Source organism: Pseudonaja textilis, chromosome 13 (assembly GCF_049901715.1).
Source record: "Pseudonaja textilis isolate UNSWEBS1 chromosome 13, rPseTex1.2, whole genome shotgun sequence".
NCBI classification, from domain to species: Eukaryota; Metazoa; Chordata; class Lepidosauria; order Squamata; family Elapidae; genus Pseudonaja; species Pseudonaja textilis.
Window position 1 is genome coordinate 21047708 of NC_142002.1, and position 27774 is coordinate 21075481.

General features: G+C 61.1%; 2 protein-coding genes across 4 annotated transcripts in view; one reads left to right on the top strand and one right to left on the bottom strand.

Annotated features, from left to right (window-relative positions):
• Positions 1 to 15: 15 nt before the first annotated feature.
• Positions 16 to 9991, bottom strand: FAM81A (family with sequence similarity 81 member A). Of its 3 annotated transcripts, XM_087941976.1 has the most exons (11): positions 9893 to 9991; positions 9040 to 9350; positions 7649 to 7721; positions 7083 to 7356; positions 6517 to 6635; positions 5659 to 5788; positions 4014 to 4120; positions 3711 to 3846; positions 3183 to 3378; positions 1908 to 2986; positions 16 to 1107 (listed from the first exon to the last, which is right to left on the bottom strand). In XM_087941976.1, the coding sequence occupies exons 3-10, from the start codon at positions 7693 to 7695 to the stop codon at positions 2880 to 2882; spliced, it is 1116 nt and encodes a 371-aa protein (XP_087798102.1). In that variant the 5' UTR covers positions 7696 to 7721; positions 9040 to 9350; positions 9893 to 9991; the 3' UTR covers positions 16 to 1107; positions 1908 to 2879. The 3 variants fall into 3 exon arrangements, with proteins under 3 accessions (XP_087798102.1, XP_087798104.1, XP_087798105.1); XM_087941978.1 differs by lacking the exon at positions 9893 to 9991 and having other exon boundaries at positions 3711 to 3795; positions 9040 to 9156; XM_087941979.1 differs by lacking the exon at positions 9893 to 9991 and having other exon boundaries at positions 3193 to 3378; positions 9040 to 9156.
• MYO1E (myosin IE) overlaps positions 8934 to 27774 on the top strand; it is a 31710-nt gene continuing 12869 nt past the window's right edge. The window contains exons 1-11 of the mRNA XM_026709715.2: positions 8934 to 8975; positions 9337 to 10131; positions 18218 to 18361; positions 20320 to 20409; positions 20641 to 20735; positions 23874 to 23961; positions 24657 to 24746; positions 24971 to 25102; positions 25538 to 25672; positions 26742 to 26874; positions 27192 to 27388. Coding sequence (XP_026565500.2) covers positions 8934 to 8975; positions 9337 to 10131; positions 18218 to 18361; positions 20320 to 20409; positions 20641 to 20735; positions 23874 to 23961; positions 24657 to 24746; positions 24971 to 25102; positions 25538 to 25672; positions 26742 to 26874; positions 27192 to 27388 — 1941 coding nt within the window. The remainder of the gene's footprint in view (positions 8976 to 9336; positions 10132 to 18217; positions 18362 to 20319; positions 20410 to 20640; positions 20736 to 23873; positions 23962 to 24656; positions 24747 to 24970; positions 25103 to 25537; positions 25673 to 26741; positions 26875 to 27191; positions 27389 to 27774) is intronic.

The following is a 27774-nucleotide window of genomic DNA, read 5'->3' on the forward strand; positions in this document are numbered from 1 at the left end:
GCCGGAGCGGCCGCGAAACGTTCACTTTTTATTCAGAGTTGCAAAAAATTTTCCGACAAAGAGCGCAGCAGCGCAAACGCCACGGCCGGGAATCCCCGGGCAGTTCCTGCAGGGCCAGCCCGGGGAATCGCACGGAGGGTTACAGTCAAATACCCTCCAAAACTGTAACGGCCGTTATCTATCCCCCCCCCCCCCCGGTTTCTTTTTCACTATTAAACATTTTACACCATCAAGGAACTAACTGTTGAGCCCTTATTTATAAAAGGCTGTTGGGCTTCTTGCCGATCTTATGTGTCTGTTAAGTCGTCAAAAATTACACAAATATAGACATACATTTTGTTCTCAAAAAGACATTTAAGGAATATCTGAAGAAATCGACTCATCGTGATTATACTGTGGATGAATTCAGAATCTTTTTTTATAAATTTGGCTGGTGAGACCAGGAGGAATGATTTGGCACGATGCCCAGCTAAGCCTGCCGGGCACCTCATCAACGGGGCAGTCCGAACCGAAGCTGCCCAGGAACAGCCCCCCTCGGGGGGCAAAGCTCCAGGCCTGGGCTGGGGCTGCGCGCGGCCACGCCATCTGCTTCCTCGGCTGGCAGTTGAAGGAAGGAAGGAAGGAAGGAAGGGGTGCCCACCTTCTCATCACGGATGAGACCCTCCTGGGGCTTGGCATCCCCTAGAAAAGCCAGAACGCAACGCTCTACCCCTGCGCCAGAGGGGAGCCTTCCTGCACGCTGGCTGGGACTTGGGGAATCTGGGAGGTCCCGGCAGGCAGCCCCAAGGCTGACCAGCTTTTCCTGCATCCATCCCTGCCTCCATTCCTGGGTGATCAATTCCCCCACCCAAGCAATGCCAGGGAAAGGGAGACGCGCTGGCTGGAGGGCTGCCCAGGCCCTCGGCACCAAGCGATTCAGGAGGGGTCGGGAGCTGGCTCTCCCAGTGCCAGATGTGGGGCAGGGAGGTTTTCCAGGACAGCTGGCCGAGTGGGGGCACGGAGAATGTCCTGCTTGGTCCATCTTTGGTTGCCTTGGTCACACCCTCCACGGGCAATCAGCGTGCCCAAGGAAGCTGGTCTTGGGGGCCAGCCAGGGCTGCAACGTTTCTGCAATGGAAAGAGAAGAGAAGCACACCTGAGCAAGGTGAGCCACAGCGTTTGCATGCATCCATAGCCGTTGCATCGGAGCCAGGGCCTCCAAGATGAGGGGCGACCATCATGCCTGAAGGTCAGAAGATGTCCAGAGCCCCGTGGGCAGGGGGCCCTTCCTGATTAGGCCCCGCTGCCCAAGGCGAGGGGCAACGCACGGATGGCCCCTGTAATGCAGGAAACAGGTGGAATCCAAGCTAAGCATTTTGCTCTTAGGGAAAGAGCTGAACTTCTATTTCTTCAACCTCCCACCCCAGGTAAACATTTGGGGAAGGGGCTGAAATGTCCCTGACTGGATCTGGTTCTGGGGCTGACTTTCCATGACAATATTCTACATTTTACCAACTTATCTCATTTCTGCATGAGGTTAACATTCTGAGGAAAAACATTGCAAGATTCTCCGCTGTGAGATGTTGTAAAACCCAAATGTTATCTTGACAAAACATGAGCTGAGAAAGGCGTCAGGGAGCGAGGAGTGTGATTTTGTGAAAATGCCACTTTGCTTAAAGATTTGTACCAAAAACACCTGAGCTTCAGGTGAAGGCAGAGCAAAGAGGTTCCTGTAGAACACGCCCCTCCCACCTCCCAGGCCAGCTTCCTCGAGCTCCAAGCCTCACGGCATTCAGAAGCAACCCCCCCCATCTGCCTCCCCTCCCTGGGTCCAGTCAGCAGGAGCCCCAAGGGCCCAGGGGGGCTGGGCGAGAGCCTGGAGGCTTCTACCCGGGAGAGGCTGGAGCTGCTGAAGGGGCTCCCAGTACCTGTTGCTGGCAGGATCCTCGCGGAGGAGGGCAGGTGGGCCCTTGGGACAGCGCGGAGGAGGAGACACGGAGGGCAGGGTCACCCGCTGGCTGGGGCAGGGGAGGCTGCCTTCGGTGGGGCCAGGCTTGCGACCGGCAAGGATGGCAGGGCCCCAGGTACGCAGGGAGGCCTTGGCCGGGTGTGGCTCGGGAGGGGCTAGCATCTTCCTGGCACTGAGCTGGGCCCCGGCTGCAGAGCGAATACGTTGGCAGTGGTCAGCTGAGACGGCAGGGCGTAGGAGGGGCTGGCACGAGAACTGCAGGGAAGCCAGAGGGCACCTAGGCCGGAAAAGGAGCCACCGTCCTGACACGCAGGTGTGTTCAGAAGTGTCAAAAGGGTGGGTGGGTGGGGAGAAGTGGCAGGGAGAGGCCCCGAGCAAGAATGGGCTTCCCCGGCCATGTGGAAGTGCAAGCAGGCGCCAGCCACGGCCTCTCCAGAGACCCCTGTGGACCTGCTCTGGGGGTGAAAGCTGAAGGAGCCATCAGGGATGGAGAGCCAGTATCCGGCCCAGGGGAGGCTGCGGTGAATGGCCCTTCCCCGCCTGGCTGGCGCCGTCTTGCCGCTTGCAAACCACCTCCGTCCTTCTCAAGGGAAGCCAGCCAGCTGGGTTCCGGAGTCTCTTCCCTCGGCTCTTGGCACGCTGGCATTGAGGGCGGAAGGAAGCGCCGACCGGAGGAAGCCCGGTTCCAAAGGCCAGGCGGGGAGCCGAGATCCAGAGAGGCCTGGCCATCGTCCCGCCCGGTTCCCCTTGCGAAGGGCGGTTTCTCTGGCCGGGCCCGGCGTCTCTTATTTACAGTCCGTGGCCCGCAGCCCCTTGGCCCAGGCGGCCAGCGTCCGTCCCGCTGGAGCAGAGGAGGAGGAGGAGGAGGAGGAGGAAGAGGAGGAGGAGGGCGGTTCGCTGCCTGGCCAGGACCTGCAAGCTGCCCTGCGCCTCACTTCAGCTGCTGAATCTGCTTCTGCAGCTCCTCCTTGTCCAGCTTCATTTTCGATTCCAGGACCTGCTGCAGGGACCCGATGCTCTCGTAGATGGTGCTGAGTCCTGGGGCGGGGGAGAGGAATGGCGAGAGCTGGGCCACCCTTTTCCCAGGGGAGCACCCCCCCGCCTCCCTCTCTCTGCCCAGGGAGGGGAACCCTGGCAATGGAACTGCGGGGGGGGGGGGCTTGGCCCATTACTCCCTCCGGCCCACCCCCTCCAGGGCCCTCCTGCTGGCTGGGCGTCCCCCGGGTCGCCTTACCAGCGCTGACCTCTGCCTTAACTTCCTTGATGTCCTCAGTGAAATCAGACTGGAGCTTGCTGAGCTGGACACTCATCCTGTCCTCGGCCTGGTTCGCCTCTGGCTCCCGGGCTGCACATTTCTGCCCGGCCTCCATTTTCTGCAGCTTCCCGTGGATCTCGCTCAGCTGCCCCTCCAGGGCCCGGCTGTCCGTTTCCTGTGGCCAAAGCAGCGGGAGAAAGAGCCGTCTCCCACCTGCCCCAGAAAGCCCCCCCTCCCCCGGGCAGGGGCAACTTAGTCCCCGCGGGGGAAAGAGCTCCTCCCCAGCAGGGGGCACCAGGGAAGGCAGCGGGTCAACCAAGGAAGGGGCAGGTCCCTTCGGGTCTGCCCAGTGCGGCCGCCCCCACGGACCTTGGCTAGAACAAAACCCTGGCCTTGTGCCAAGTGGAGCAAGTTTGCACTGTGTGGCCAGCCGGTGCGACTGAGCTCTGCCTATCGCTCCGGGGGGGGGGCTTTCGGGGGGGCGCCCCCCCAAGACCAGAGACGTACGCTCTTCTCCTTGAGGGCCAGGAAAAGCTGGTCCATCTTGTCCAGGAACTTCTTCTCAAAGAGCTCCTGCTCCTGCTCCATCTGGCTGCGGGCAGAGGAGATCTGGCTGGTGAGGCGGTCGATGGCGTCCTGCAGCCTGGTAGGGAGGGCAGAAACAGCTCAGACCCCCCCACCCCGAGACAAAGGCAGCCGGAGGGGCTCGGGCGGGGGAAGCGGCTCTAAGCGCCCTACTGCAACGGGGGGACGGGGACGACACTGTGTGAGCCCCCACGCTGGATCCTCGGGGGGGCGGGGGGCACCTACTTGGCCTCCAGAAGATGGAGCTGCTGGCTGCTCTCTTTGTAGGCCAGTTTGAGCTTCGCGTCTTGTTGCATGACGGATTGCTCGATTCTGCTCAGGAGGTGCGAAATCTGGCAGGGAGGGAAAGGCGAACGGTGGGAGAAACGGACCCTCGCGGCTGGCTGAACTGACCCAGACCCGGGGGTGCGGGTGGGGGGAGCCCTAGAGGCCCTAAGGAGCTGCCCACGGCTGCCGTGTCTGCAAGCTGTTTTGGGAAGGGTTGCTTTTAAAGGTATCCACACTGTGGGGACTGTTTCCACGGAGGGGGGCGGCACTTGGGGGGGTCTCTTCCCTGCCAGGGGGGGCTAGCTTTCCTTCTGAGCAAACCTTCTGCCTGCAAAGCAAAGGGCCTTTTTCTCGAGCGACCGACTCCAGGTCCCATGAACCCCAGCCAGGATGGCGAGGCCTGCCAATGCCTCGGGGTGCTCCTATGCCTGCCTGCAGCGGTGCATCGCCCCCCCTTGCTCGCTCCCTGCTAGAGCCCCACAAGGAGAGGGGAGCATGGACCCCCCGCCATCTCCTTGGGCCCCCTGCCCCCCCCCCCAACTCGCCCAGGGCTGCTCTCGGCAGAGGCCGGCCCAGAGGGGCAGGAGGATCCGGGGGAAGCCCCAGGGTGACCCCCACCGAATGGCGCTGGGAAGACTCCCCAAAGAGGGGCCAGGGACAGAGACTTGGCAGCCATTTTCCTGACAAGGGCGGGGGACACAGAGGGGCGAATCCGGGGGGGGGCTGGAACGGTGCGGGATCTCCTCCCCACTGGCTCAGGTGGACCAGGGGCTGCTGACGAGTGTGTGGAGGAAGCGATTTCGTGCATTCTTCTGGAGCGATGCCCCCCCACCCCAATTTCTCCAGGTGGTGAGGGGGCTTTGGCAGGCCAGCCCAGCTGGCAGGAGCGGCCCCGGGAGAGGCGTGGAGGGGGGAGCCACGGCTGCGAACCCAGGAGGGGGGACCCAAGGGGGCCCCTGCTTTCTTTATCTGAAATGCCGCCGCCCTCCCCCTTGCTCAGTTAGAGAGATAAATAAAGTAAGCCCCCGCCCCCCCCCCCCCTTCACAACCCTTTTATGCAGCAATAACAGCCATGGCTCAGCCGTGCAGCTCCTGCGTCTCCCATGGCAACCGAAGCCATCTCCGAACCGAAGCTTTCCTCCCAGAGAAAGCAGAGAGGCTGCAGGAGGGGGGCCGGATCCGGCCTCCCCCCCACCCCAAAGCCACACAGACGGCCTGAACTGGGCCCGGAATTCAACCTTCCTTCGTTGAGCTGCCGCTTCAACCCTCCCGGCTCCTCCAGGGGCAAAGAGAGAAGGCCGGCAGACGAGGAGGGGGGGGGATGAGAGCCAGCCCCCCAGGAGAGCCCCCCCACCCAGGGGCCTCCCAGACCAGAGCCGGTTTCAGGCGAAAAGGGCTGCAGCTGGGCTGCTCCTCTTTCGGGGGCTGTGGACGCGTCTTCTGGGGACCCCCTGCAAAGTCCGGCTGGCCAAAGCCAGAGCCGCCTCTGGGCAGGGGCTTGGTGAGCCTGCGGGGGCCTGCATGGCTCCCAAGCTCCCTGGGCCTCCCCGGATAGGGCCCCCCCTGAGAGAGGAGGGGCAACCCGTCGCTTCAAGCCCCTCACCTGTATCTCTGTTTCCTTGATTTTGGACTCCAGGACCAACTTGGTCGCTTGCTGCTCTTTGCTGAGGCTCTGGAGCCTCTCGTAGGTGACCTTATGCTCGGCGGAGACTCTGGCCAGCCCTGCGTCGCACCTGGGACGGAGAGAAGGGGGAGCGGCTGCTGGAAAGGTCCGAGGAGGAGGAGGAGGAGCCAGCTGGACCTGCTCCCCTTCCTCCCGAGCAAGGCAGGATGGAGTCCAGGCTGGGGGGGTTAGGGGAAGGGCCGGGTCAGGGAGACCCTGGCGGCAACTGAGCAAAAGGACATCAGGTGAAGAAGAAGAAGGTGACTCACCTGGGACGGAAAGTGTGTGTGTGGGGGGGGTTGTCAGCCAAGCACTTCCCCCCAAAAGTTCCCAGTCCCCATGGCAGGAAACAGCCCCACATAGTTCCAGTCGGGGAGGGGAGGGGAGGGGAGGGCCCCAGAGCAGGCTGGGGAAGTGGGGAAGGAAGAGTCTGGAGCCAGTGGAACCCCCCGCCCGCCCGCCCGCCCGGCCCCCTCCTCACCCCCACTTGCCAGGGAGGAATGCCAAAGCCCACAGGAGCCACAAGCCTGGCGGGATGAGGGCAGAGTCACAGGGGCCTCCTTTGCCCAGGCCCTCTCCAAGTTCCTTGGCAACTTTCGGGCCCAGGCCGGCTGCTCCCAGAGGCTCTGACCCTCGGCGCACCTTCTCAACCCCAGAGCCCACCAGCAGGGCTAGGACCGCTGCTCGCCAAAGGCCCCCTCGTTCTCCGGTGCAGAAAGGGCCACCTAGGACTGGCCTCCCCCCGGGGGCCTCCTCCCCCAGGGAGGGGCCCCTGCGCTGAGCCTGGGGGAGCCTCACCTGGAAACCCGTCCACGAAGGTCCCCCAGCCCAGACAGCTGCCGCATCTCCAGGCTCTTCAAGGTGGAGTTTGTTCCATAGCTCAGGTTGTCCCTGACCCGGATTTGCTCCTGCAGAGCCTGACAAGCGCAGGACACGCGAGAATGAATCCCCCCACGGCTGTCTCCCAAAGGGGACGAGGGGAAGACCGCCTGGGAGCAGGGAGGACCCCAGGCCAGCAGCAGTCTACCTCCCAATGCCAGCCGTGAGAGGAAACGGGGGGCAGGTCTAGCCCAGCGGAAGCAGCTCCTGGCGCACAAGGTCTCGGCATTCCCAGCCAGGCGCTTCGTCTGGGGCAAGCAGCGTTTCTCAGCTGGGGGGGGGTCCACGGGGCATCCTCTCCAGAGGAGCCCGCGGGCGTCACTCAACGTGGGCGAGGGCAGGAAAGGGGGGGGGCTGGCAGTCCGGGGATGACGTGGTGGGCCGAGGGGCGGCTGTTCCGCGGGAGGCGTTCTCCTTTTCTCTAAGCAAGCGTCCCTTCAGGGGAGCCCCGTGACCCGGACCGGCCGGGAGCTGCCAGGACTGACCTCGATGTCCCGGTTCAGCTGCCGGACAATGGCGGTGATGTTGCGGATGTGCTCCTCCAGCAGCTGCCTGGCCAGCCGGTCCCCGCCGCCCTTGTGCTGCATGTGGTGCAGCGTGGAGACGATGTCCTCCTTGATGCGGAAGGCGTGCTCCACCAGGGCCGCCGTGGTCTTCTCATGGCTGAGGATTCGGTCCTCCAGCTGGTCCATCAGGCGGGCAGAGCCCAGCGGAACTGCTGTCAGGGCCTGGCTGTGCAGCGGGAAGTTCCGGATGCGTCTGGAAGAGGGAGCAGCCCAGGGGCAGCGGCAGTGGGACCCAACCCGGACTCCCCCTGCCCCCCGCTCTGTGCAGCCTCTGCTGTGGCTTCTTCTGGGTCTGACCTCTGACCTCTGACCTCAGGCCAGGGCCAGGAGGGGGCAGCTGCCCCCAGAAGCCCCAAGGGGAGGAGGGGCCCAGCCAGAAAGGGCTCCTGGCTCCTCTCGCCTCACTCCCCCCCCCGAGGCTGGGCCGATCCCCCGGAAACCCCCTTCTCCCCCCTCTCTTCCCCTCCTTGGGGGTCTCGGGGTACCTTTCGGTCGGGCCGAGGGTGGAGAAGTTTGGGCTCCTCTGGGCCATCTTCTCGCCCCAGGGAAGATTCACGCCTGCAGAGGAAAGGGAGCTGGTGAAGGGAGCCAGGTGGGCTCCGGCCTGCCAGCCCACCCTGACTCTCCGCCACGAGGCTGAAGGCTGGGAGGGGGAGCACCAGCCAGAGGTTGGGGGGAGGGAGCCGGGCATGAGGGACCATCCCTGAGGCTGCTGGGCTGTGGACAGTGAAGTCCAGCGCAGAGGGGGGGGTCCTGGGGGACCCTTTCGATGAGCTCTTTTGGCCCCTGGAGCCCCCCCCCAGTGCTTCCTCTGTTCTTGCTGCTTTCCTAATTGCTGGGGGGGGGGGCGCATCTCTTAAAGCAGCAGCGCTTAATTAAAGGCGCTGACAGGCCAGTTGTTAAAATGCCCCCATTAGAGGTTTCTCGGGGGCTGCTGGAGTGAGGCTCTTTCCAAAGCAAAGCAGGCTGGACCAGAGGCGGGGGGGTTGCATCCGAATAACCCAGGAGGGTCTCCATGGCAACCAGCGGTCCTTGGAAACACCCCCACTGGAGAGTCCCCCCATTGCCTGCCTGCTAGTCCAAGAACGGCTGAGGTTCTGCCGGCCAGCCGGTCTCCCATCTGGCCGGGCAAGCAAAACAGGAAGGACGGCCGGTCTCCTTGCCTGCCCCCCGATAACCCGGGCTCCAGAAAAGCCCCTCCCAGGGCGGCAGAGGCTCAGCTGGGGTGTCCCAAAGGCCCCCAAGTGGGATCCAAGCAGATCAAACCTGTGGGCAGCTGCAAGAGGCTTCCTATTCGGGCAGGGGGGGGAGTCCCAGATTTGCATTTCTAGCCTGGAAAGGCGACTTTGTTTGAAATCCCCCCCGCCCTGAAAAGGGAGAAATTGTCTGAAAGTGCCAAATTCCAGAACTCCCCTCTTCAGCTCCCCCCGCCAGCCTCCTCATGGTTCCTGCCAGATTCTCCAGGGACCCCCGCTGGGCTGATGCCACTGGGCAGACCTGCCCTCCCCCTCCCCCTTTCAGGGCCAGTAATGCAGAGTGAAGAGGAGCCGGGTGGGGGTTTCTCCCCGGGAAGGTCCCCCGCTCCCCCCAGGCAGCTCAGCAACTCACAGCACCACATGCCACATCTGCATCGAGAGCCCCACATGATGCTCAAACTTGAGAGCCCAGAGGGAGAGGCATCACCAGAGGGAGGGGGGCTGCTTTGGCTCTGCCCATCTCCAGAGCAAAACCTTCCCCCATTCGCCCCCCCCCCCTTTCATTCTGGCCAGGATGCCTGCTCACCTGAGGAAGCAGGTGCCTGGCAGGGCCAAGGTAGCCTCGGGCGCCCCCTTTCCAGACCGAGGGAAGGAAGCGCTGTGCCCGAACCCCTCCTTACCTGCGGGTAGCAGGGCAGGGCTGCCCCAGACCGTTGCCTAAGCATCGGGCGGCCTCCTTTGCCCACTCCCAGGTGTGCAGGAATGCCGGAGCCGTCCCCCGAGGCTGGCATGGCCGTCGGGCTGGGGCTGCGCGGCAGAGGCGCACCTGCCCTCTCGCCTCTTCGCGGGTGGGGCCTCTGCCAGCGTCCTGGGGGAAGGGGGGCGGAGGAACGGAGGGAGGGAGGGAGGAAGGAGCAAAGCGCTGCGAGCGGTTGCCAGGACGCTGTCGCTATGGCAACCTCCATCTCCTCCTCCAGAAAGCGAGGCCCTCCTGGCGGGAGAGGAGAAAAGGAGCGGATTTAGAGGGCGCAGCGCAGCCGAGGCCGGCCAGGCTGCCCCCCGGGCGGAGCCAGGAGCCCCCAAAGGGCTGCAGAGGCAGCGAGAAGCGGAAACCGCCCCGCGCAAAACCCGGTATTTCCCGCGGATTCGCGCCCAGTCCTGGACTCCGCTGCCCTCCCCCCGCAGGAAAGCCTCGCGCAAGTCCGGCGGCGGACGGGAGCGCCCCGCTGGGGCCGCCGCGGGCCCCCTGCTGCCCCGGAGGGGGCGGCGCGGCCGGGGCCTTCTGGGGCCCGAAGGGCGGTTGGCCCCGCCGGAGCTCGGCCTGCTCTTTCCCCCGCGACCGCCAGGGGCCGCTGCCGCCCGCCGTCCCGGGACTCTCCGTCCAGCCCGCTCAGCCGGTCCGGGCGGGCAGGGGGGCGGCGGGCGGGCGGTGCCCGAGGCTCTTCCCCTGCGGCTGCCGGACAGGAGTCCCGCGGCAGCTCCGGGCTTCGCCGGGTCGTGCAACTCCTCCCGCCCCCGAGCCGAGCGGCCCACCTGGCGAGGCTGTTGCGGGGCGCGGGCCGAGCTTCCTGGTCTGGGCAGAGGGGCCGGGCGGGCCGGGCAGCGGGAGGAGCGCCGCGCGGAGCCGCCCTCTCGGCCCGGCTCCAGGGCCCCGGCGAGGGGCGGCTCCAGTCCGGCTCCCTGCATGGCGCGACTGCTCCGCCGAGCTCTCCGTGGCGGCGCCCGGGCTGCAGCTGCGCCCTGACCCGACGGACCCGGCGCGCGCGGCCATGGTGAGTGGGGGCCGGGGGCGGCGGCGGCGGCGGTCGGGCGAGAAGCGCGCCGCCGGCTCGGGAGATGTGCTGCCCGCCGGGGCTCCCGGGATGGAGACGCGCCCCTGCCCGCCCTTCCCGCGGGCTGCGAGTGCTCGGCCTCCCCCGTCGGACAATCTGCCGGGCCGCGACCTCGCGAGGGCTCCGTCTGTCCCCGGAGCGCGTGGAGGAGGGGAGGGGAGGGGAGGGGGAGGGGAGGGCGGCCCTATTCTCCCGCGGATGTTCTGGCCAGGCGGAGGCCAGATGTGGCGGCGGAAGGGCCCCGTCGCGGCTGGCCGAAGGGCGCGAGCTCCAGGGCCGGGGGGCAGGCGGGCTCTGGCCGGCGGGGAGGGGCAGGCGAGGGGCACCGCCGACCATCGCCGGGGGTGTCGGGGGCGATCTTCCGGGCAGCGAAGTTGAGCTAAGGTGGCCGAAGCTTCGGGTGTTGTGGCTGCTGCCCCCTCCCGCCTTCCCTTCTCCCAGGAACCGATGACGCGGTTCTTTCCCTCCGAGCCGGCCCAAGCAGGCGCCGGGGCAGCTGGGCCGGCTGCGTCCTTGTCGGAGTATCCCGTGTTGTTGGGCATTTGGCGCCTGAAGGGCAGGACCCCCCCGGGCAAAGCAGAGGCAAGTGGGGAGCCCAGCTTGACCCGTGAGTGGGCAGGGCCTGAGGACCCTTCTAGGGCGGGCAGCTGGCAGGCCCCCACGCAGACCCCCACCCAGGGCCCAGAGGACTCCACTTCCGTCCAGCCACAGGGCTTGGCTCCTTCTCAAGACCTGAGGAGACTCCCTGCCAAAGGTTTTGCCCGGCTGGCCTGCTTGGCGAAGGCAGTTGGGTTCCAGTTTCAGTTTTGCGGCAAGCCTGGCTTTTAACCGAGCTGGCTGGTGTTTCTGGCGCTGGCTCGCTCGCTCGGTCTGGGCCCAGGCTGCTTGGAGCAGGGCCAGCCTGGGAAGGCAGCCTCCTTAACCCCTGGCTTCTCGGATGCCTCGCCTGGGGGCTGGGCCCACCTTGCAGAGATGTGGAGCTGCTTCCCAAGCCTTGAAGGGTTTTCTGCTTGGTCTTTAAAACTGCCAGGTCGTGTTTCTTCTGGACCCCAAAGGCATCGCCTTCCTTCTTCCAGAGCTGCGGGAGGAGGCGGCCTTTGCTGGAGTTCAGCCTGGCTGCTATTTTTCCTTGCGTTTTCAATGTGGGAGCATCCCGTTGTGCATTTCTTGCAAACAGGAACTTAGATTCTGAACCCGAACTCCCCAGGACCCTGGGGTCAGCTAGGAAGCCTTCTCCCTGGAGAATCTGGGCTGCTCGGAAGGTGGTCTCTGTGCTGGCAGCTCTGCCGAAATCAAATGGCCTGTGGGCTGCCTGGGTGCCTCCTGGTGGATCAGCTGAACCCCCACCGGGGGAAAGGGCTCCAGGAATCTCTGGCCTGAGGTTTGCCATGGCTGTTTCTGTCTGGCTTGGACAAGCGGCTCCCTTCCTTTGCTGAGTTGCGGAGACCAGGGCTTGGTGGAGAGGTGAACCTGGAGAGGAAGGGGCTCCTGCTCCCGGGGCCACTCCCATCCTCCGCTGGTTGGGAGGTTCTCAGGTGACGCCGAACACCTGTCGGACCAGGCTGTGCTCATAAAGCCTCCGCTGCGCCTTGGCTCGTGGTGCCGTAGGATCCCTGCAACACGGAGCTCGCCATGCTCTCTCCCTGTCCTTGGTGGCAAGCCTGCACCCTCCCCCGGATGGAGGCCCCTGGCTGCCCTCCTGCTCCCTCTGAACCCCAACGCGGGCCGAGCAGGGAAGAGGTGGGTACCGTTCGGTTCGGGGGTGGCGAGGTCGAGTTTGATGGATTGCCCCACGTTGGTGGCCGTCCTAGCGAGTTGGTCAGGCTAAGCCAGAAGGCGCAGCCTTGGGGTTCCCTGCCATGGTCCAGGCTCTGAGAACAACGGCTCTTTCTCGAAAGCCCAGACCAGGCCCTTCTGTCGCATGGGGCCTCTCCATCCCGCCACAGTCCTGGACGTTCCTGGTCATGGAGGGGCCAGAGATGACCTGGCATTGCTACACTTCGGCCGCCTGGTTCTGCCCGAAGGAGCCGCAGCCCCTCCTGCCTTCGGTCCCGCTCCAGGGCCAGAAGTCGGAACTCCCCTGGGCCAAGGAAGGGCAGCTGGTCCCCCGCTGAGTGATGGGACAGGAAACCCGGTTTGTGGCCCAGCAAGCGGGCTCCTTGGCGGGCCCTGTGGCTCTGGGCTGGCTGCTGTGGTGCCGTTGAGCAGGGCTTTGGTAGCTGGGTCTGCCCTCCCCCACTGGGCAGATCCCCGAAGCCGCAGAGGGTTTAGAGCGGCCTGCGCGTGGCTGGCGTTGCAAGGCTGGAAAGAATCCCCAGCAGGCCTTTGGCTGCAGCTCAGCTGGGTCTCTCGTGGTTCCAAATGGCCCCGTAGGTTCTGAGGCGCCTGTTTCAGGGCCGGCTGCTGCAGCTGCTGCTCTGTCGGGCGCACCTTTTCCGACCTGTGGTGGCCATTGCCTTATTTATGTTGATGGGAACCGCGGCCGGCCCTCTGCTGCTCCTTCAGAGGGAGGCTTTGGGGCGGAAGGGCCTCCGGGGGACAGAGACCTTTTAAACCAACGAAGTTGGACCTGATCTTACTGGATGTTCTAGTTCAGAAAAAGGAAGACCACGCCCAGCTGGCTTGTCACCGGGTGAGCTGATGCTCTACATGGCGGTGCTTCTTTCGCCCAGTTTCTTACTGGCAGAAGAAAGTGGCTGGAGCAAAGCCTCTTCTTGCAGAAGGCGGACCGGACGTGCTCTGGTTCCTGGCCTGAAAAGGCTGTGCAGGCCCAGAGCAGGCAGGTGTTTGGTGGGCTCTTGGGCCGGCCTTCCAGGGGGCAGCCCTCGGGCCAAGCCTGGCTTGGGAAGCTCCAGAGGAGGAGAAATTCCTCCTCGTGGCATCCCCTCTTGGAGAAGAAGCGGGAAGTGCCGCCAGAGGGCCCGTCTCGGCCTTGGGCAGGGCAAATCACGGGCCCCTCCAGGTGCACCGTTTGACACCGTTGCTGGGCTGGGCCTGTTGCAGGAAGGTGGGGACTCGAGTGGCGGCTGTTCAAGGGCAGCAGGGAGGATGTGAAGTGGATTTGCTCCTGGCTCGGCAGCGGCCTCCGAGGGCCTCTCCCTGCTGGCTCTTCCTTGGCTCCAAGCTGACCTGCGGGTGGGCTTTTCCTTGGGCTCCCTTGGGACCTCCAATGGGTTTCGAGCCGCCTTCCATCCCTTCTGAGGCCAGCACCCCCCCGCAACCGATTCCTCCCGGGGGCCCTCTGGCTTCCGTGGCTTTGCAGCTCTTCAGGCGCTCCCCCTCCCTGGCAATAGTCAAAGGTGCAACATCCCCCCGCCCCCCATTTTGCTTCCGGCAGAAGAAACGAGGCCCTCGGCCTTTCTCATCAGCCCCAAGAGGGGGCTTGGGGGTCGCTGGTTCCAGAGGGCGGGGAGGAGCAGCTGGGCCACCTGGAGCTCTGGGGCCGACTGCCTGGCTGCTGCGGGGCTCTATCGCCAACGTCCTCCCACATCTGCGCTCCTACGGGAAAGGCCAGAATTCCAAAATCATTCATCAGTTTTATTCCTCCCCAGTATGACTTACTCATCCCACGCCCTCCCCCCCCCCATTCTTTTGTGCAGACACAACTTGACGGCTTCCTTTTTCAGAAGGATTTCTGATTCCTGATTCACTTTTTCCTTCGGTTTCTGGCTTCTGTGCCTCCTTAGCCCACTTCGCTCCTGGCTAGCTAACGGCCATAAAGCCTTAAACATAAAGTCCATGATTCGGTTTAAACTTTTTGGGGGACGGGAATGTGGTTGAACGTCCAGGGCGACCTCCCTTAGCCAAAGAGCCTGTTGGGTGGTGGGTGCTTCCTCCGGTGCCAAGACTTGCTCTTCAGTGCATTATGTGCAAAGCGAGCCAATATATATATATATATATATATATATATATATATATATATATTTTTGGGAGGTGGGGGGAGTCAGCAGATAACCAGTTGAACTTCCCTTGGTGGGTACAGCGAATCACCCCCCTCATTTTGCAGCCTTTAAGGGAAGGGGCGCCCCAAGGAGACCCCGGGGGGCTCCAGTGAGGCTCAGTTTCCCCTTCAGCGAAACCTCTTCGCGCCTTGTGTGCGGCCCAACATCTTTTCAGAGGATTTCTCCAATTGAACGATAGAATCCTCAGAATGGGACAAGTGGCTCAGTGGAACCAAGGACCATGGGAGTTGTAGTCCAAGGCTTCCTGAGAATGCCCGGCCCCACCTACACCCTTTCGACACCTTCCAGATAAGGCGGCTTTCTTTTCCACGGCCTCTCAGCCCACACAGAGATTGTGCTGGAAACGCCCACGGCACGATAACATGCGCCCCTGCGCCCTTGGCTGAACGGGAGGCCGCCCAGCACGGGCTTGAAGGGGGAGGCCTGGTGCCTCCGGCTCACCTTCTGCGGGCAGCCTCCCAAGCCACTTGGCCTCTCCTTTCTAGGGTGACTGTGGATTGGCCAAGTTCTCCGATTGTCCCTGAACCAGAACAGCCCAACCGGCAGATGCGGCTGCCTCTTTCGCTCTGGCTTATCCTCTCTTTGACAAGGGGGTGTTTATGTGTCACTTGAATCCTTGGCCTTCCTTGTCCCAGATCCCTGACACGGAATTATTTCCCTTGCTGGAAACAGAGCTTCCCCTGGTGCCAACTGACAGGGTCACGCCAGTCTGACCGAAAGTTTCCATTTCAGAGGACGGGTTGAGACCCGTTTCAAAGCTTCCGTTTCTCTACTTTTCCTAACGTTCAGGACAACCAATAAAGCAACTGCAAAAGTGTGACTTAACGTACAGCTGCCAGCTGCCCTTGAGTAATTTTAGTAAGAGCTTCTTGTGCCTTAAATGCTGCAGAACAATCCGAGAGGCCCGCCGTCATGTCAAACACACCTTAAAGGGGGGGGGGTCCATGTCTTTCTTACTGAAAGGGCGAAGGGTCGCCTCGTGGTCCTCAAACGCCGCAGCAGCCGGTGGGCACAGCGATGGGAGGCAGCAGGGCACCTGCCCCCCCAGCGTTAAAGGGCCTTGCGAAGAACAGGTGCTGCTATCGAGGGATGCCGGAAAACTGCTGCCCAGGAGGGGCTGCAGGGGCACACCTGGCCAAGGAGGCCCCTCCCGCTGCCCCCCTTGCTGGAGCGGAGGTGTGAGGGGACAGGCGCTTGCTTTTCACTGCCTCCCTGAAGCTGTTGGCGCTCTGGGTCGACCCTCCTGGCACAGATCCTCTCGGGCGAGGGAGATCCCGGGAGCCCTGCCTGCCGGGGAAGTGATCCGCTCCCTCTTTGCTGACTGCCAGCCTTGAACCGCGGATGGCAGAGAGAGGGAGCCTGGCGGGGCTCCTTCAGCCGTGCACAGATCCCCAAGGGGTCGTCATCCGGGTTTGGAGAGGAGCAAGGATGGGGGGGGGGGCTCCTGCTTGTGCCCACCTGACCCCCCCCTCGAGAGATAGGACTGCCTCTCTGCCAGCCCCCCAAGCAAGGGGGAGCCAGGCTGGGCTGAGCCGGGGGAGCCTCCTGCAGAAGAGAAATCCTCTTCCGTTTCCAAGCCTCCCCCCTCCCTCCCCCATTCCAGGCTCAGTTTGCTGGAAGAAAAGATCCCGGGTGGAATTGTTGGGCAAAAGAACTCCTTGCTGGGAGATCCTGCTTGAGGCGGAGGGCCTGGACTGACCCAGGCACCACGGGCCAAGCACCCCGAAGGTGGACCACGGGCTTCCCAAGCATCTCCACAGGCCTTCAGGGATGCTGCTGCTGCTGCTGCTGCGGCGGCGGCCTCGGGGCGGGGTGTCCATGGCGACAGCTGTGCTGTGTCTATTTGCCAAGGCGGGGGTGGGGGAGGGCCCGAAATACTCCTGGGTTGCGGTGCTGCCAATGTGCCCGTCGCAAGGCGAGCTGGGAAGAAGCTTGCTCGAAAGCGTCTCTGCCTCGCGGGGGGCTGTGGGGGAGGTCGGATGCCAAAGAGAGCACAAGGCCCAGGGAACGCCAGGGCTGGGCGGGGGGGAGGGCAGAGACGCTCCTCCGGTTTGCCAAAACCATCCCGGAAGGGGCTCCAGGGGCTGACGGTCCCTCCCGGTGGTATCCTGGAGCCTGGCCAAAACGTCCAGGCTGCCTCCCCGTCCCTCCAGGAAGCAGCCGGGTGGGCCCTACCGGCTGATGCAGCCTCTTGCAAGGGGGCTGCCTTGGGATCTGCTGCAGGAGAGGTGGCTGGGGCCAGAACCGCTGCCCATTTCCCAGGGCAGAGGCAAGATATCTGGGGGCGGCTTCCTCCTTGAAGCAAACTCTTTTCTTCACAATGCAGACGTATGAATAGCTTTTGTCCGGGTGATTTTAAAGGCTGATTATTGCTGACGCACGTTGAGGAGTCTCTGCTTATTTTGGCCTCGGTGGGGAATTCTTTGGGGCTGGCTCTGGGGCAGGAGCCTTTCTGGGAATCCGCGTTTCTCCGCAGTGCAATCCAGGGAATGGTTTTCCCAGGGCTTGTGACTCGGATGGTCATGCCCAGGATGGGTGGCAGGCCCTGGGGGGTGGGTGGGGGACTCATTTCAAACCCACCTGGGGACAGATCTCAGGCTTCAGCCGGCCGGCTGCTCCCCTCACTTTGCCTTTCTGGGGCGTCCTCTCCTCCTCTGAGCCCTTCAGGGCAGCCAGGAGCTCCCCTGTTCCTTGGCCTTGCCCTGGCATCAGCAGTCTCCTTCCTCTTGGTGGCCAACAGCTGGCCGGGGTAGACTTTCCTGCCTTGCCCTCCTCCTCCTCCTCCTTTCCCTGGACTGGCTGGTGCCCAAGCAAAAGCTGCCCTCTCGGCGGCCAGAGCTGCCTTAAGGCGGGAGGGGGCCTTGTGGAGCATCTGCTGCCCTGGCCTGAATGCCGCCCCCCCAGGCAGAGCTATCCGAGGCTTTCGTTGCCTGGTAGGCCTGGAGCTGGGCCTGCTTGGTTTGTGGGTGTGGGTCAACCTTGATAAGGAAGGAGAGGAACGGCCATTGTGTTGACTCGAGGCAAAGCGTTTTCGGTAGCTGTTTTGCAACAGGAGTGATAACCAGGCGCTGATCCGGTGAGTCAGTTGGCATCAGGGATGATCCCAGTGATGGGCAGAGATGGTAGAACTGCTGCTGCTGATCCCTTGTAGCTGCAGAGGGGCCTTTCTCTGCCCGGAGGAAGAACCCGGGGGCTTCCATATGGGCCCCCCCGGGGTGAAATCTTTTCTCCCGCAGGGGCCCTGTGGCTGGCAGAGCTCTCCTTCCCTCGTGTTGGGACAAACTTCTTCCTGCTCTCCTGTCCCCGGTTTAGGCCCTCAATTGTCCTTAAAAGGAGCATCTGGAACTCAGCACTGGTAGCAGATGCCACAGCTGGACGGTGTGTTGTGTTCTATTTTTACTCTCTGACACAATTCCCTCGAGTTCCCCTGAGGCAGGTGGCCAAGGAGCTCTTCCCGTTGGCCTTCCTGCTCCCGTGTTTAGTCTCGCCCACCTTTGCGCAGGAAGCGTTTTCCGAGGACGGCTGGACAGAGGCCTCCTGATCAGGAAGTCATCCTCCGCCGCTAATTCCTTTTTTGGCTGCTTTTATCTCGGGAAGGAAATTCTGTTCTCGGCGCTTTGGGGCTTCCGACTTGCTCTTCTGCGGAGATCTTCACCGTGCAGCCGTTAAAGGCCTGCTCAGCGTGGAGAAGCCCACCCAGCCTTACAGCAGCTTCTGAGTCTGCCGGCTGTCAGTCAATGAACAATGGGCGGGGCAGGGAAGTCCCACAGGCTGGACGGTCACCTGAAAAAGGTGTCCTAATGAGCGCCGGACTAAGCAGGTACTCGGACCCTGTCGCTTCAAAGGTCCCTTTCAACTCCCCAGAGTTACATATCTTGCAGAATTCGTTTGTATCCGCACAATTTGTCAACCTGGTGGTGATGCTGTTTCCCCGCATCTCTCGGCTCCCCCTCTTGGAGAGCCTGTCTCCACACTGACGCACCATTTGTTGGGGAGGGGTCGGGGGGGGAAATGGAGGGCGCGTCTCCTATAACTAACCTGCTCCCGGCCTTTTCCTCCCCCAGGGGAGCAAGGGCCACTATCGGTATCACTGGCAGAGCCACAATGTCAAGCACAGCGGCGTGGATGATATGGTCCTCCTCTCCAAGATCTCGGAAGACGCCATTGTGGAGAACCTCAGGAAGCGATACATGGACGACTTTATTTTTGTATCCTTCCCTGGGTCTGTGGGGAGTCTGTGCCCCCCTCCTGCCTGGCCGTTCGCCAGCTTTTAGACCACAGGAGGAGGGGAAGAGGCAGAAGCCCCCCCTCAGAGTCGCCTTCCTGGCCGTTCCTTCTACTTTCTTTCTTTCTTTCTTTCTTTCTGACTGGAGGCTTAAGAGCTGCTGATGCTAGAAGCAGAGCTCCCTCCCTCCCTCCCCTCCCCTCCCTCCTTTCCTCTCTCTCTCTCTCTCTCTGGTCCCCCCCTCCCGGGGAAGACGGGTGGAAAGAGGTTGAGCCCCTGGGAGAACCAGCTCCTGGCCCTGCTGCCAGACCCGGCACCTGAGAATCAGCAGAAAGCAGCCTTGGACTAGAAGAGAGGGGGAGGGCAGGGTTTGCCCTTCCCTGGGGGGATGTCCCTGAGCCCCAGTGCAGAGAGAGACGTGGAGCCTTCAGGGCTCAATGAGGACAGGGGGGGAGGATCAGAGATGGGGGAACCTCTTCTTGAATTGGCAGGCCCCTTGAATGTGCCCCTCCCTCCTGGAAGGCCTCCTTCCTTGCTTGCCTCCCCCTCCCCCCACAGCCTTCTGGGAATGGCTGCTGCTGCTGCTGCTATGACACAAACCTGAGTGGCTTTGTTTACCTCGCCTTTATAGGATACAAAGGGCAAATAAGCTTTGAAGAACCAGTGGCTTTGTTTAGCCCATTGGGAGATTGTCTTGCCTGGTGTGCGTGTGTGCGTGTGTGTGCATTGCTCAACCTTTGGGCCAAGTAAGGAGACATGTGGTTTGAAGTAACCTTGAAGAAGGAATGCAAGCATGTTTGTGTAAAGATGCATCATCTGTCCCTGGGACGGAGAGTCAAGGCAGCGGTGCCCTCTTCAGCCCAAGGGGGTTGTGGGTGAGTGTGTGTGTGTGTGTGTGTGTGTGTGTGTCAGGCTTTCAGGAGCCTTTCTTTCCCAACCGCTCCGCCTTGAAGGGCTGAGAGTGTTGTGGGAATCCAGCAGCAATGGAGGTTCTGGCTGGTGGGCAGGCCTGGCTCTGCCCCCCCCCACACGCCCCTCCTGTTCCAACCTCTTCCAAAGTGGCACCCCAAGGTCTCCCCCCTAAGCACCTGAAGGGAACTGCCGCCTCCCCCTGGCGGAGCTTGCCTCGTCTTTGCGCATCACTCATTCCTGGGACTGTTTACCGAGTGGCCTTTTCCCCTGGAAGAAGGCTCGTCCTCCTCTTCACGGGGGGGCTCAGCCGATTCCTGAGCCGCTGGGTGGGTCCCTTTCTCCGACCTCTCCTGGGGATTTGGGCTTGTTTGCCTTGGTTTTCTTTTCGTCAGCGGTGGCATGACATCATCCTGCAGCTATCAGCCCCAAACAATGGGATTTTGTGGGTAAGACTGAGGGCTGATTGTGTGGAATGGCAAGGGTAGGTGTGGTTGCCCTGGGGGTAGCGCCAGCGTGGAGCAAATACTCTCACCCGTCTCCCAAGCCGAAGCCCTGGGCCTTCAGTGGGAAAGTATTGTGGCTGACTTGGGAAAGCGGGGAGGTAAGGCCTCCTCTGCTCTCTGTCCTGGAGCCCCAAACACGAAGGAAGCGAAACGGCGAGGAGGCAGATGCACCGTAACCTGGTGAATGAGCGAATGGTGGACAGAGCCAAGCCCCCAGCTGGAGGCAGCCCATCCTCCGCAGGCCTGAGCTGCCAGGTTGGCGCCCTGGCCTGCCAGGTGAGGCTGCCCTTGGCCCCAAAGGCTGGGCTCTAGCGGGCTGGCTCAGGGCTGCCGCTGTCGTCTGGCAAGGAACCGGGGAGGCCTCCCGCAGGTTGAGCCGGCCGTTGGCTTTGCAAGAGGGAAGTCGGACCAATCGTCTCAGGTGGGAGCCGAGAAGGAGCCCAAGCCCACCTGAGAGGAGCCGGGGCGGGGGGCTCGTTTGCGCTACCTGGAATGACGGCACCAGCCTTGACTCGTCCTGACGCAGACATACATCGGGTCCGTCCTCATCTCGGTCAACCCATTCAAGCAGATGCCGTATTTTGGGGAGAGAGAAATTGAAATGTACCAGGGAGCCGTAAGTGAGCTTCAGCTTTTCAAAACTTGTTTTCATTTAAAAAGAAAAAAAAAAGAATCGATTCAGAGCGTCTCCGTTTTCCCATGGCCCCCCACTTCTTGCTCTCTGAGCCTTGTTCCCCAGGTGCCCAGGTGGGCGGGGGGAAGGGCAGGCGTTTCTGGCCGGTCTCTTTTTCTTCCTGGGACTTTTTCACCTGTTCTTGCGTTTGCCTCACGGCTCCTTCTGCTTTAGGCGCAGTACGAAAACCCTCCACACATCTACGCTCTGGCAGACAACATGTATCGAAATATGATAATCGACCGAGAGAACCAGTGTGTGATCATCAGGTAAGGGCCCCCCCCCGTTTCCTTTCTGCCCCCGGGCTGGGCTGGCCACATCAGCAGCAGCAGCAGGAGGAGGGGAGGAGCATTGCGCCTGTGTGTGTGTGTGTGTGTGTGTCCCTCCCTCTGGTTGTCCAAAGGAGCTTGGAAGCCCCCGGAGGGTCTGCCGGGGGAGAAGCCCCACCGCCTGGGGTTCAGGTGCAGGCAAATACTGAGCGTGAGCAATCCAGGGATGGAGAATCTCTGACCAGGGATCCGCTTAGGCCGGGAAATCATGGCACTCGCGGGCATGGAAGGCAAGGTCAGCGGGGAGGGGCGGAAGCCCTTGGGAGGAAGGAGGCGTGAGGGAGGGGTCACTGAAGAGGGGCCAGATGTCCTGCACAGCAGAGCCAAATGGGCCCTGGGAAATGCTTCCAACTGCAGAGTTGCAACAGCGGGACCTTCAGCGTAGAAGGGCCTGGAGCTAAGGGGATGCATGAGGTGTAAGCAGGTAAAGCCAAGGCAGCAGCGGCTGAACCCACCTGCAAAACCCGCCCAGCGACTCCGTTCCATCCAGCGGGGGCAGAACGTCCCTTTGGTGTATGAAGGAAGTGTGCAGTTCTTGGTCAGAGAACCTCCACGTGTCCTGTTGGGCCAGCTGGGTCTCCCAATCCTGCCTCCCAGGGGTGAGGAAGCTCCAGGGTCCATGGTTCCCATGGTTCCCAGCCATTAATTTGTGCTGCTGCCATTTCTAAAGGAGAGGCTCCCTCTCTGCCCTCTTTGCTTGTGGCCCAGAGATGGAGGCCTGGAAGCAGTTAGTTGGGGTTCCCCCCGCCACAACTTGTCATTGTTGTGGCTTTTTTATTTCTATTTCTGGTTTTTCAAGCTTAAAATAAAAACAGTGTCTGCCACTTATAGGAATTGGCCCTCTACGTGGCTGAGGACAGAAAAAGTAGCTTGCTTAGAAGTTATTTTCTCTTCTGTTTGAGGCTAGGCACTGCACAATGGCCCCCAAGCAGGGCAAGACCCCTGCCACTTTGCTGTACAAACACGGGGGCTCTCTCCTCTGTGTGGACATTTTAGCATTCAAGGTCACCCGAACCTCAAGATGGGCAGCAAATAAATTTGATAAATAAATAATCCACGGGTGAGATGCCCCCGGGGGTCTTTTCCTGGCACGCCCAAGTGCCTTGGGATACACACAGGCCACGAAACAAGCGGGCAAGCCCTGGTCCTTGTCAGGTGGGACTCTCCTGAGGCCCAGGGGCTGGCAAGGCTTTCCTGGTCCCGAGGAGAGGCTGCTGCTGGCAGGGGTTGCTTTGCTCGAAGAACAAGGCTCCACCAGAGTTACTCACAGGTAAAGAAGGGAAATCGTGGCCCAAGAGAAAGGACCAGTGTGGCAGAAACCGGATGTTCTTTAGAAGTAGCAGGTGGGTGGGTGCTACTTTTGGGGGGCCCCAGTCTAAGAGGGCCCCCCTTCCAAAGCCAGGAGACCCATGCTTCTCGGCCAGAGGGAGGCTGCCCAGTCCAGAGCAGAAGGCCCCCCCAGGATGGAGAGCCTTTTTCCCCTGTCTCGGTAGCCAAGCCTCCATCCAGCCTGCTGGCTGTCAGCGGACGTTTCCCTTGAGCACCGGAGACATTTATGGCTGCCCAGCAACAGGGCAGTTTGGACTCCGCCGTGATCGGGAGCTCCAGCAGCCAAAACCTCTTGGTGCAAATGTACATTCGATTTTTCACTTAATTCAACAATGCATCGACTTTGTGATTTATTTTAGCATATAGCTGAGCTCACTTGGCTCAAAGAGATTGTGTCCTGAAGAGGACTCTGAGTTGCCAGATCAAGATTTGGATCCTAATCATAGTTTCCCAGGGCAACAAGCCTCCTTTATCTTGGTGGGATTAACTTCTGAGAAAATACATAGCAGATTTTGCTTTCAGTCACCAGTTTAAGTGTATCATGCCAAATATACAGATCTATTTATTTATTTTTTAAAAGGAAGCAGGAACAAGGTTTAAAATAGTACATTTGATCTTGGTGGCTGCAAAAATTATTTGACTGCATTCACAGATGCTAAGCAAGGTTTTTAAACCATGGTTTGTCGGAGAAACAGTCATTCTTGACCCAAAATGCTAAGCCGCAGTGGTAATGTGCACAGTCCTCGCACTAAGCCAAAACCTTTGAGTCACATTGTATTTTTTCCTGCTGACTTTTTTCTCTTTGTGTTGACTTTCAGAACTCTTCAATAGGCATTGCAGTATTTTTGTAACTGTAGCTGGGAACAGCTAATAGGCACCAAAATAGAGTTCCCATAATGCTTCTCTGCTAGTGGTTTTAGTCGCACATCCTAGCTTTATTTTCCAAAGGCTTTTGCAGGCCAGGCCTGGCGGGGCAGCCCCGAGAAGGACAGAATTAGAAAAGGCAATGTGTGTCTTCCCGCTACTTATTGGCAAAGCAATAGAAGGCAATTGCCCTACAAGGAACCTTTGGCTGGAACGGCGGCCACCGTTGCCAGGAGGGCTTCGTGGAGGACTCTGGAGGAGTCAGAGCGCCCTGGGTCTCCTTGTTGTGCCTCATAAATGTTGCATTCTTGTTCTGCTGAGGTTTGGACTTAGCAAATTCACCAGCATCCTGATCGATAAAACCATGCACACTTGCAGAAAAACAAGACCTCACGCACCAGGGAGGGCAGCTGCCCGGGGGGGGCCCTAAGCCCTGGTCTGGCAGGAGGGACCTTTCAGCCTGTTCCCCCCCCCCGACCCCAGAAGCCTCTGTTGCTGGGGCCTGGAGCGCAGCCCTTGCCATATCCAGGGTGGCAATGCAACAGGGCACCCTGGGGGGGAGGGGGCGGAAGGAAGCACCGGCCGTATTCAGGGGGTCAGGCGAAATGACCGGTGGGAAGGGGGCCGTGCTCTCAGGGCAGGGGGTACTGCAGGAGGTCAAGACTTTGGGGACACCGATGCTTGTTCTTGAGCAGGGGTCTCCAACCTTGGCCACTTCAAGCCTGGAGGACTTCAACTCCCAGAATGCCCCAGCCAGCTTTGCTGGCTGGGGCATTCTGGGAGTTGAAGTCCTCCAGGCTTAAAGTGGCCAAGGTTGGAGACCCCTGTTCTTGAGGACTCTGCTTGGAAGGGTTGCAAGAAGAGGGCCCTTTTCATTTTTCCCAGCGGCGAAAGTGGAGCCGGGAAGACGGTGGGAGCCAAGTACATCATGAGCTACATCTCCAAGATATCCGGAGGAGGCCCCAGAGTGCAGGTGAGAGGAGGGGGAGGGAGGCTTTCCGTGGGTCTCGGCTGCTCCCTGCAATGTGCTGGCACTGCCAGAGTCTCGCTGCTTCTGTCTTTTTCCCGCGTTGCCATGGAAGATCACAGCCTCCTTCCGTTTGGATCCGCAGCCAGCCAAGGAGGGAGCAACTGTTGTTGCTTAATCGCCCTCTATAAATAAGCTGCTCGGTTATTTCTAGGAAGGGGGAGTGATCCATTCCCCCCGTGAGCCAGTTTTAGGCGGCCGTGTGGCTAGGAAACAGGTAGAGGCAGGGGGACGGAGTCTCCGTGGCTGCAAAGGAGGTCCCTGGCCGTTGATTTCAGTCCAGGGGTCATTCAGGGAAACCTTGTTGAGATCTGTGTCCTGCACGTTTTGAGACGGAAAGGGTGTCGGTGCAAGGAGCGCCAAACAGCCAAAGGCTCTTTCGGGATCCCACGTTGAGCCCCCGTTTCCCGAGGCAGAGGGCTGGAGCTGTAGGGTGCAGGAAGAGGTCAGCTGCCCCCTGGCCGTTGCTTCAGCCCGCTTGGGTCACCTCCACGGCTCAAGGCAGGTGGCCAGGTGCCTCCTTTCCACTGGAGCCGTTGGGGAGGGGAGATTAAGACCCCCCCCGGACGATCCAGCAAGAGGAGGAGGAGGAGGAGGAGGCACTTTCACCCAAGGGCTGACGTCGGCCTTCTGGCTTTCAGCACGTGAAGGATATCATTCTGCAGTCCAACCCGCTCCTGGAGGCCTTTGGGAATGCCAAGACGGTTCGCAACAACAACTCCAGCAGATTTGTGAGTTGGCCCTTTGCCAGAGCAGCTCCAGATGGGTTGGGGCCATCGTTCCTTCCGCCTGCTTCCTTTCTGCCCCCCCCCCTGGGGTGAAGGGGGTGGGGGGATATAAGGGGAGAGCCGGGCCCCTGCGGGGACCACCCGTTTTGAACACCCCCCCCCCCGGGTTTTCTTGCTCTCCAGCCAAGGGTTCCCCTTTGGCCACGGACACCCTCGCTCTGTTGCAGGGGAAATACTTTGAAATCCAGTTTAGCCCAGGCGGGGAGCCGGACGGAGGCAGGATCTCCAACTTCCTGCTGGAGAAATCCCGGGTGGTCATGAGGAATCCCGGGGAAAGGAGCTTCCACATTTTTTACCAGGTCAGAAGTTGGCTGGGGAAGGAGGGCAGGAGGTTGAAGGGGAGGCCCCCCCGAACCTCTGGGCCAGGTGGCTGCTCTGGCTTCTGCGGGAGACCAGGACTTCGGGGTTCCTTCCCCCATAATCCCCCAGCCGGCAAGTACCCCTTCCGCAGTCCTGGGGTGACGATGGCTGTCCCTGGAGCGCGTCCGCTGGGCTCCTCAGCCAAGCTGCATGAATCCTGAGCCAAGGGCAAGCATTTCTCCCGGGGCCCAATTCTGGAGACCCCACCATGGCCGGGGGATTCCCTGCCACAGACTCTCGGGGCCAGTTTTCAGCAGACAAACCAACGGTGGTTTTCCTTTGAAGGCAAATTCTCTGCCTCTCAAACACAACACGAAGCAGGATCACTTACGTTGTGTGTGTGTGTGTGTGTGTGTGTGTGTGTTATCCTGCAGCTGATTGAAGGTGCCTCCAATGAGCAACGGGCCAACCTGGGCATCACCAACATGGATTACTATCACTACTTGAGCCTCTCCGGATCCTACAAAGTGGAAGACATCAGTGACAAATCTGATTTCCAGGAAACTCTGGTAAGGGTCTCCCCTCCCCCTCCCCACTGGGGTGAGGGAAGGGCCCCCATTGCCTCTGTCTGGGAGCAAAGAGTAGGTGGACAGGTACAGTCGAACCCCTGCCCGTCCCCACCCATGTCCTCATCTGCCCTCCTGATCTGACACCCACCCCCCGATGTAGTTTTGGGACTATCCCAGCGGCTCGAAGGACCAAAAGGGGATGGGGGGGCAGCGACGGCCTGGGGGGGGGGGTCACTTCAGATCAGGCTGCCCGAGAAGCCAGCGGCTGGAGGGGGCAGTTGAAATGCCACCCCGTCCAGCAGCCCCTCTGGACAAAAGGCCTGGGACTCTGGGAGGCTCTTTGGGACCCACCGTTTTCCCCTCGTGGTTCTCCCTTCCCTTGTTGACTTGCCTGGCTAAGGAGCCTCCTCGCTTGTCCAGCCCTTCTGGGTTCTGCAGTGGCATTTCTGGATTTGTTGGCTCTCCAAGAAGTCAAAATGAAGAATAATATCCCCAGTCTCCAGTCAGATTTTAATATGAGCAAGCGAGCAAGTAAATAAATACATAAAGAGCGCGTTATTTAGCCATCCAGGAAGGTGTTTAGGCGGATTGTACAGTTCTCTTCTGCTGTTGCTTAAATACCTCCTCTGCCTGGCCATGTTACATGGTGAGAAACTGCTGGAGGGCGTAAACTCTGAAAGGTAGTTTTTGCTTTATAGTTCCAGAGATTTATACGTTCTGCTCTTTGTGCTTTTAAACTATTTTTTTTAAATGCCTGGAAAACCTCAAGGTGAACTAGCTTCTTGCGGCAACAACAGGCAACCTGCAGCCATGGAAGAGCCAGGCCTTCACACGGGCTCCTCCTCTGAATGTTCTGCTTTCATTTAAAATGAAATAAATGAGCGTTTTCTTTCCCTTCGTGCCCTGGGAGAGGGAGGAAAGCCCAGGCCCGGCTTAGGACTAGGAGAAGGAAGCGAAAAGAAGGCCGAAATACTTACTGCTGCTGCTTTTGCTGCTGCTCCTTGGTCCGAACGGAGGGGTTCTCCGGGGGGGCTTCTCACCCTCTTCCTCCCGCTCTGCCCCTCTGCAGCATGCCATGAAGGTCATCGGCCTCTCGGCCCAGGAGCAGGCGCTGGTCATCCAGATCGTGGCCGGGGTGCTCCACCTGGGCAACCTCAGCTTCAAAGAGGCCGGCAACTATGCCGCAGTGGAGAGCGAAGAGTGTAGGTAGCCCCTGCTGGGCTGGGCTGGGCTGGAGCGGTGGGGTGGCCGAGGGGAGGGCCACGTCCTGGCAGGCCAGGCCCCGGGGGCCATGGGCGTCCCCCAGGTTCCCCCCACCCACCCAGAAGGAGTCCAGAACTCAAAGACTGATCTGATTTGGGCGGGGGGGGGGGGTCAAAACATGGAATGTTTCCCCAGGCAACCTGCCTAATGGCCCGAGGAGACCCCTGCCCTGGGTGGGAGTCAGGGAGACCCCCCTCCCCTTCCTGCGCTGGCTGCTTTGCTGTCTCACTGGGGTCTCCTTGTGCCCCCCCCACAGTTCTGGCCTTCCCGGCTTTCCTCCTGGGAATCGACCAGGGGCGGCTTAAAGAGAAACTGACCAGCAGGCAGATGGACAGCAAGTGGGGCGGCAAATCGGAATCCATCCACGTGACCCTCAACGTGGAGCAAGCCTGCTACACCAGGGACGCCTTGGCCAAAGCGCTCCACGCCAGGCTCTTCGACTACTTGGTGGACGTAAGTGGCGCTTCAACGGGCCGGGGGGGGGGGCCCTCGCGAGGCACTTATGGGAGGCTTTGCACAGAGCTGCAAACAGTTGAGGCACAAAACCTTCCGGATCCCTTCCACGGCACCGCGAGAGGAGCCTCTTTCTCCTTGCCCTCATCCCTCTTCCCTCAGCAGCAGCAGCCCTTCCGGGAAGAGGATCCGCTCAAGGCAGCAGCGCATGGGGGCTTCTTTTCAAGCCCCCTGACGTTTGGCAGAGGAGACTCCGAGGGCTGGGTGCCCACAGGGAGGGGCCGTTTTAGGAGCCGCTGTGGCTGGCATCGGTTTCCTTGGGCGAGCACAGGAGGCAGGCTCTGCCTTGCAGTCTTTCAAGGGCGCTCAAAGTGGCGTTTGGCCCC

What these genes read in the sequence shown, in the direction of transcription:
- FAM81A (XM_087941976.1), bottom strand. Translation starts at nt 7,695, where the DNA reads ATGGCCCAGAGGAGCCCAAACTTCTCCACCCTCGGCCCGACCGAAAG. An exon ending in TGGCCCTCAAGGAGAAGAGC is followed by an intron (nt 3,379 to 3,710) that starts GTACGTCTCTGG and finishes CTTTGGCCACAG; the next exon opens with GAAACGGACAGCCGGGCCCT. An exon ending in TAAGGCAGAGGTCAGCGCTG is followed by an intron (nt 2,987 to 3,182) that starts GTAAGGCGACCC and finishes CCCCCGCCCCAG; the next exon opens with GACTCAGCACCATCTACGAG.